The 8,586-nt window shown below is 36.1% G+C and overlaps 1 protein-coding gene across 2 annotated transcripts; it reads left to right on the forward strand.

Moving 5' to 3' along the window:
- The first annotated feature begins 5,752 nt into the window (after positions 1 to 5,752).
- Positions 5,753 to 7,512, forward strand: LOC105052376 (transcription factor MYB60). 2 transcript variants are annotated; one of them, XM_073245112.1, is made up of 3 exons: positions 5,753 to 6,066; positions 6,302 to 6,374; positions 6,632 to 7,512. In XM_073245112.1, the coding sequence occupies exons 1-3, from the start codon at positions 5,934 to 5,936 to the stop codon at positions 7,380 to 7,382; spliced, it is 957 nt and encodes a 318-aa protein (XP_073101213.1). In that variant the 5' UTR covers positions 5,753 to 5,933; the 3' UTR covers positions 7,383 to 7,512. The 2 variants fall into 2 exon arrangements, with proteins under 2 accessions (XP_073101213.1, XP_010931465.1); XM_010933163.4 differs by having other exon boundaries at positions 5,761 to 6,066; positions 6,245 to 6,374.
- Positions 7,513 to 8,586: the final 1,074 nt, after the last annotated feature.

Here is an 8,586-nt window from a genome sequence, read left to right on the forward strand (position 1 = left end):
GAATTTGAATTATTGACTAATTATTCCGCTGTTGTTTTAAGATAACATGATAAGATGCCTTGCATGCTTATGGGAAGAGTTTTCTATGAGTATGCGACGGTTGCCATGACCCTCGATTCACAATCTCGGGTCGAGGGCGTGACAAAGTGGTAGCGAGAAAAACAGGGAGGAGGTCGGCATCTTTTGTGGGAAGAAAGATCTTGGAAAAAAACCCTATTTGATTGAGGCTCATGAGAATGGAAAAAGTAGAGGCAAAAATAGAGAAAACATAGAAAACATAAATGAAAACAAAGGAATTGAAAGGCAAAACCTTTTCCCGCATGGACCAATCATTTTTTTCCCCTTTTTCTCTTTTTTTTTCTTTTCGTTTCTTTCTCTTTTTTGAAAATATAGAAAGGAAAGCACCTTAAGGAGATTAGAGGGGAACGTCGATGCCAATGATGATGGAGATGAAGGAAACGGTAGAGACCGACAAAAAGTGGCGGCGAGGAGAGCAGGGAAGATGTTGGCTCTGATCTGTGGGAAGGAAAGCATCTGAGGGAGATCAGAGGAAAAAATCGAGAGGAAGGCAATGATGAAGATTGACAGTAGGTGGCAGTGAGGAGAGCGAAGCGGGAAGGAGGTTGGTGTCTAGGAGTCGGAGAGCTTCAAGAGGGCTTGGGAGAGGCATGAAGCGAAAAAAAAGCTGTGCTCGACACATGGCATATTGAAAAGTTATTCCAAAATTTGATGTGTCAATACGAAATGTCACCCTAATATTTATATATCGCTTTACTATTATTATATAAATGTTAGCAATATAGCACCTAAGCTATATTACTTTCAAATAATGATTTCAATTTAAATTTATAATAAAAAAATTTGAAAAATCAAATTGATTGATGGTTTACCTAAGTTGTGATGTACGAAAAATAATGCTCTAAGAACATGATTCCCTCTCTCATATGGGTCCATGGTGATTACGTTTCCAAGGTTCCACAACTTGTCTCAACTCAATTCTTCTCCGATGAGTATGATTGCTTGGAAAATTAAATTTGATCAACCCCTTCAATTGCCCCAAATAGAAGATTGCAAAAAAGGAAAAAACAAAACAAGTAAGCAGAAAAGAATCGAAGCCTTACAAGAGTGGATGTGATGATGTATTGTGCTTGGGGCCCTGAGCCGTCGAGAATGCATGCATTTTTTTTCCTAACAGATACTTCCCTTCTCAAATATGATAGTCGGACATTTTTTTTAATAAAAAAATATGATAAAAAAATTGATTTTTAAATTTTAAATTATTTTATCTAAATCTTTCAAAAATTCAAAATCAATTCAAAACTCATTTCTATCGTGAGAAAATGCTGACCCAAAATTTGAGATATAAAACAAAATACTAAAATATATATTATTTTAAAAATATCTAACAAAAAATATAAAATAAGGATTTTACAGCTTTTGAAGTAGCTAAAAAAAAATAAGAATACATTTAATTTTTTTAAAAAATAATTTTCTCATAATTCACACCACGAGCATAGCAACATGGAGAAATCAAAGCATCCAAAATACACAAGGACACATACGGATAAAAATAACAAGTTTCAAAGGCGAAATCTCTTTTTTTTTTTTCTATTTTTTATAATTTCTTTAGTCTAATATATATTTATTTTATTATATAATAAGAATTCTGCGAAGGAGTGCGTTCGCGTCCCTGTATATTTTTAAGATCACATATATATCATATTCTAATAAAAAGATATAATTTCTAATTACAACTTTCATGATCCATGGTGGTACTATCACCACCTTCTCATGGCATTCACGCTGCCGACACTACATCTCCCATCAGCGGAAATAAATAAATTCAATTAGAAATTTATTATAAGTTTAATTTTTGCCTGGGAGTATACTGGGCCCCTACTCCCGTGCAGGTTGGCATGATGTACCGACGTGCATGGCATTCGTTAAAAGAAGAAACAAAGGGTCGTTTCGTCAAAAGTCAAAATAGGACAAAAAAGAAAGACCAAAAAAAAAAAAGAAGTGACGTGACTCCAAAGGCCATCAATCAGGAGAAATTATTATATTAATCAGATTCAGCGGACCAGTCCAAATCCTCAGGAGCACGGAGTCCGATAAGGGAGAATCTTGAATTATTTAAATATAGGAGGGTTAATATGATAAGTGACTATTGAACTGATACACTGAACATGATCCATCTAATAATTTGATGCTAATTAGACCGTCTACCTTCAGGCACACGTGGCTAGGACAAAAGAGACCGTGCAGTTCTAAAAGCTTGAGCCAGATATATGTATGATAGCACGTAGGCGATTGATGTACAAGGTCCTTATGCGTGCGGCCGCTTCAGTGCCAAAAGTCCAGGGACTATTAATAAAATCAATTACAAAAATTTTTCAATATTTATATTTATTATATTTGTTGGATCAGATACTGTCCACCGGACCACATATCCGATTTTCGAATACGTGATAGATAACTGACATCATGATCTCGCGATCTAAGATATATGATCTAAACAGCATCATATGATCTGAATTGTATCGCAGGCATCGACATCTAATCGATCTTCTTTAGAAGATCAATAATTCGGCAAGATTCACACTGTCAAGCATCTATCGATCACATACTATTTTCTCCTCAGTCCTATGTGAGTTATCTTTTAGTTTGGATGCTACCAAAAGCTTTTTGGTGTGCGAAATTTGCCGAGTTGACATTCTGTTACAGCAACCCACCACTCTCTTAATGTGGGTAGCAAGCTCTATAATAATTTGTTGACATCCACTATTCTGGCTTTGACAACCATTACTCTCATTACGGCGGAGTTTACTATCTGGCTCTGACAACCACTACTCCAACTCCAGCAAATATTAACCGCTTGACAATCTCTCTCCTGTGAAAAGAAAAGCGAGGGAAAACTAGAGAGATTTTCTTTTTTTTTTTTTTTTTTTTTCTCGATTAGAGACTCGGATCTCATCACCTTCTATTGTTCTCTCTCTGACTGTTATTGATTTAAGCATCGAAAAATTCTCTGTCGGAGAACTCCCACCTTTTTCGACATGTGCAGATTTTTTTTGCAGATGACCGACGTTCCGACTTGACTTCTGCCGACTCCAGCATGGCACTCGATCTAAGCTATCTGATCTAGCTACTCCACCACATCATCCAGTCTGAAAGGTACAGCAGCAATACTTACATCCAATAGTTTGTAAAACCTATATACTTATATCCAATTAAATTAATGATATTAATAAAATTATTTGTTTCGTATCAGAAGTTAAAATTATCCTCTAGTTGGGAAGTGGATATACATATTTTTATATATCCTTGGATGATTGTTATCTTATTTAAGATTATTTTGATTATTTTTAATTTTTTTTGATATATCATTTGGGTCCTATATAAGATTAATAATTTGATTAATTTATAGATCGAAGTGTTGGATAAAAATAGATTTGAAAAAGATTATCATAGGTTTTTCAAATTATAATCGGATGTAAATATAATTAATGGAAGGCAATTTTTGTAATATGATATTAATAAAGCCGTCTAATCTCTCGATCAAGCCAACGCACAGTAAAACAACAAGTGTGAACACCCGCAAACATCACGTTGGGTAAGGGCATTATGATAGATTTTGACATATACTTCTCACAAGAAAAGATAGATTCTGATTTATCATATGTAATAAACGCTGAGGATCACATCCACTTAATTAGATGTACAGTTAAATTTCAGCAACTGGGGTGTGTGACAGATTTTGAAACACCATAAATGGTTCTTGGTAAAGTTCGCTTTCTATTAAACCAAACTGCGACCTTGTCAAGGTCCTCTCACTGTTAAAAACTAGCCCGTTTGTTTCACTCAATGTCGGCTTTTTGCTTATAAATGTTTATATACGAATTTAAAATCTTTTTGGTGAAATATATGAATCTGAAACTTATGATTAGCAAATTAATTTTTGGATTCATGAATATAAATTGGTATTTGGCATTGCTAAAGTTACCGTGGTTTACATATTTTTATTTTATTATATTATTTTACTTTTTAAAGAGAGTATATGATCATTCATCTTTCATTCAGTGCGATGGTTATGATTAGTTTGAGATTGTAGATCTTGTATGGCCTTAAAATTGTTACTAACTTTTTCTGAGAGAGAGAGATAGAGAGAGACTTAACTTGTATTATGAATTATATAAGCCCAAATGCTTGAATATCTACCACTCAAAACTCAAATCCAGAATCTTGGGTAATCTCCAATTCACCATTAAAAACCTCATTCAAAAGGATTCTGGATATTTTATATTCTGTACCAAAAAAAAAGGATTCTGGATATTTTATATAAGATTCTGTGTTATATATATATATATATATATATATATATATATATATATATATATATATATATATATATATAATAGGTAAGGTTTTGTGCTTACATTCCAGTAAAAAATAGACACACTACTCTGTTTCTTCAGATGCCACCATGCTAAATATTTGTCTTTATATTTTATTTTCCATTCATCAGCCTGCCAACAGCCAATTATCTACTAACCATGTACTTGTAACATAAGTGTGACATATTGCTAGGACCTCCATATGCTATCAACTTGAATCAACATTTTGAACGGATACCATCACCAAATTTTGACATATCCTATCTGAAGCCATTCCCGTCAGCGTGCAATTTTTTTTTTTTTAAAAGAAAATATGAACATTTAAGTTTTTGCCTTCAATGTCATTTACATTTTGAATAATAGCCAAGCTAATTTATGTTAGTTTATTAATTAAAGATGATAAAAATCATGCTTGCAGTAGATCTATGGGATAACCTTAAAATTGTTATAACATATCTTGTAGTACAAACATTATCAAAAATGAGAACACCAGTAACGTTTGCTAAAGCTTGTGCATCAAGTGAAGCGCAATTGCTCCATGAGGACATGCTGATACCCTGAGAAGTAATAATAATTTAAAGAGAGCATTACATAGAAAGCTTGTAGAATCCATAACCATTAGTTTGTTCCACCTAATATCTCAGTCTATTTAGAGGTTGTTGACAAAAAACATGCCAATTTCTAATCAAATTTTTTGGGAGTCATCGATTTGTGGTTTCATCTCCCAAGTCAAGCAATTTCCTTATTTTTAGCTTATCATAGACTCATGTATAATTGCATTACTCCAGCAAGAATGCCTCTTCAGGCATCTCTTCCTTCCATTGGTCCTTTCATATGGTAGGATAAACTAATACAATATAAGATTGCTGACCCTCTCCACCCAAAAAAAAAAAAATATATTAGAGGTAACAAAGAAGGCATATAGGTATGTACTTAATGCTTGCTATAGTTCAAGTTGTATGTGAAAAATAGAAGGACCCATCTTCATGTTAGTTGTATGTATCATGTGCCCATACATATGTATGTGTGCCGCATAATTGTGCATGTATATGAGCGATATGATTTATATACTGGAAACGTAAATAGAAAGATCTACTATATAGTGGTTAAACCAAGATTAATTATTTATTGTGAATCATAGCAATTCTCAATTAGTTGATCAGTGTCAAAGCGGTCCCCATGATTTCGTTGCATTAATGAGACCTCATGGACTTCCCTTAGATGCTGAGGTCAAATACTCTGGTAGTTTCTCCTTTTTGGAGAAGAGTTTGTTGATTCATGTGACCCTTGGAAATAAAAGAGAAAGGAAGAGTGAATCCAGCTGACTCCGTCTAAGAACGAAGAGGAAAGGAGAGCAAATGAGTCACAGAGGCAGATGATAAGTGAAAAAAAGTTTACCCTCTTCAAGTCATCCTATATATAAGCAGGCACTCACACGCTCACGACACACTTGTAGGAACAGAGGAAAAGAAAACCAGAGACGAGGGGGGAGAGAGAGAAAGAGAGGAGGGTGGTGGTTGTGAGATAGCCAGCCCAGCCATGGGAAGGCCTCCATGCTGTGATAAGGTTGGCATCAAGAAAGGCCCTTGGACTGCAGAAGAAGACATCATCTTGGTCACCTACATCCAAGAACATGGACCTGGAAACTGGAGATCAGTACCTGCAAACACTGGTGAACTGCCCATCTTCTCCATTTCCTTTCTTGTCTGTGTACTTGTTTTAATTTTCTGTCTGGTTTGAGACTTGGAATGTTCCCTGTTGAGTTTGATTCAGTTGGCTCTATTCATTGCTGAAGAACAATAAACATTACCTTCTTTTGTCATATTAAACTTTATATTATTTTACTGGAGGGTTGATGAGATGTAGTAAGAGTTGCCGATTGAGATGGACCAATTACCTCCGACCAGGAATTAAGCGTGGAAACTTCACCCCGCATGAAGAAGGAATGATCATCCATCTACAAGCTGTGCTAGGCAACAGGTGAGCTTTCTTTTTCTTTTTTCTTTAATTCCCACAATTCAGTTTATAGTTATATCTTTGAATCTTAACTCATCATAAAAATCTTTCTTCAATATACTACTTTCGCTCATGAAATATTCATGAAGTTTCACTAGGACAACACAATATTCATACTTTAGGCTATGTGCTTTGCTATATTAAAAAAAAAAAAAAAGAAAGGCTAGGTGCTAAAGTTGTGTCATCTTGTTGTGTTTCTACTTGATTATTTCTCTCTGCAGGTGGGCAGCCATTGCTTCTTACCTTCCCCAGAGAACAGATAATGATATCAAGAACTACTGGAACACCCACCTGAAGAAGAAGATCAAAAAGAATCCAACAACAATGGACAGCCACAAGACTCCATCTAATTCAACCATTACCTGCAATGAGCTTATATCCAATGGCTGCAACAGTGAGACCAGAAATTCAGACATCTCTACCAGCCATTCCCCTCTCCTCAAGTCCTATCACAGCACCTCCAGCTACGCATGGAGCACTGGCAACATTTCAAGACTCTTGGAGGGGTGGATGAGGTCCTCTCCAAAGGCTAATCTCAAGCCAACTCAAGATGAACAACATCAAAGCATTCATGCCTTCAACAAAAGCAGCAGCGATGCTATCAACCAAGCATATGTTCAAGAGGAACTTAAGAGTGACCGAGAATGCAGCAATCCTATTTCACAAGCATATATGAAATGGGAACAAGTTAAGAATGATCAAGAATGTTGTGGTCCTATTCCCCACAAAGAGCTTGAGTCATTGTTCTCGTCCGAAAACTCGGGTGGCAATGCCTGGGAGAAATCATCCGTTGACTCGACATTCTATAGGCCACAGTCCGCATTTGCTGATGCTGAGGCCAACCAGAGATTGGACAGCCAACAACGCATTCCTTTGTCTTTGTTGGAGAAATGGCTGCTGGATGAGGCCCCAGGGCAGGTAGATCTCGTGGAGCTATCTGCTGACTGTTGCTCAGATGCTATGTTGCAATAGTTACTTATCATGCCATTCTAATGTCTTTACTAGCAATGCATTAGATGGGTACAAGATCAACGCATTAGCTGCCTATGACTGATTAATGTTACTAGTATTTAGGAATACTTAAACAAAGTATTATGGTAAATTTGGGGTGCTGAGTTTTATGAATTATCTGAAATAAAATCTACTGCTCCAGATTTACTCTCTCATGGTTTTCTGAATTTTTGAATCACAATCATCTCTCTGATAAAAGCATTTCTGACAGTGTTTGATGGCACTTAAATACATATCCATGTCTTGGTCCAAGGTTTCCATATGCTATATTTATTTAGCAAAGGGAGTGGGAGGGGGATTATGAGTGCTTAGTCCTCGGTTCTGGAACATATGTAATAAAAATCATCAGTAAAAGGTACATTTATATTGGCTGCCAATCATAGGCCAATACCAATAAGATACAACCAATTTCCAGCTTTCATAATAAATTTAGGTGGCTCTATAGAAAAAGCCACCACATATGTGGGTTGGACTCTCTCAGCTCATCTTGGTAGTTATATAACTGAAATCATAAGAGAAGTGGCCAGAATTTAATTGAAATCAAAAGTCCAGTCTTCCTTTAAAATAAATTAAGAAGCATGTGCATGCGTATGGTGCTTGGAGGAGGGACTGCTTTCTTTTGAAAGGTTTTGCAGTGGAGATTGCTTGCGAATGGGAATGAGGAGAATATTAGCCATACAAGAAACAGGTATTGGTCAAATGATTCCTGCTTCCAGATTAGTAAAAGGTAGCTCCATGTCTCTTTTGAAACTTTTTTTTTGTTGGGGGTGGGGGGAGGAGGGGGGGGGGGGGAGCACATGGAACTTCTTGTGACCATGGAAGTCTTTTTATTGGCCATATTAGCTTTTCTTGTATGGCTAGCCTGCCAAAGAAATCAAGGAGGCTGGAAAAAGACAGGAGAGGAGCCAAGTGAATTCAGGTAGTGCTCGAGAGATAGGCTAGGACTGAAATTTCCATTATGCTATATTTACAAACTTATCTTTTGAGCAAACACATAAAAATTTACTTGTGAGTGGTGCTTCCCCTTAATTAAACAGGGAAAAATGGATTGCTAAAATGGAGAGATCGAAAACCTTATTTTACGTATGCTGGTTGCACCCCCACCTTCCATTGTTTGCCGAGGACGGTATCGGCATCTCATCTTCTATATTAGAAATGGTGGACT

The sequence above is a fragment of the Elaeis guineensis genome, chromosome 10 (genome assembly GCF_000442705.2).
Source record: "Elaeis guineensis isolate ETL-2024a chromosome 10, EG11, whole genome shotgun sequence".
Classification (NCBI taxonomy): domain Eukaryota; kingdom Viridiplantae; phylum Streptophyta; class Magnoliopsida; order Arecales; family Arecaceae; genus Elaeis; species Elaeis guineensis.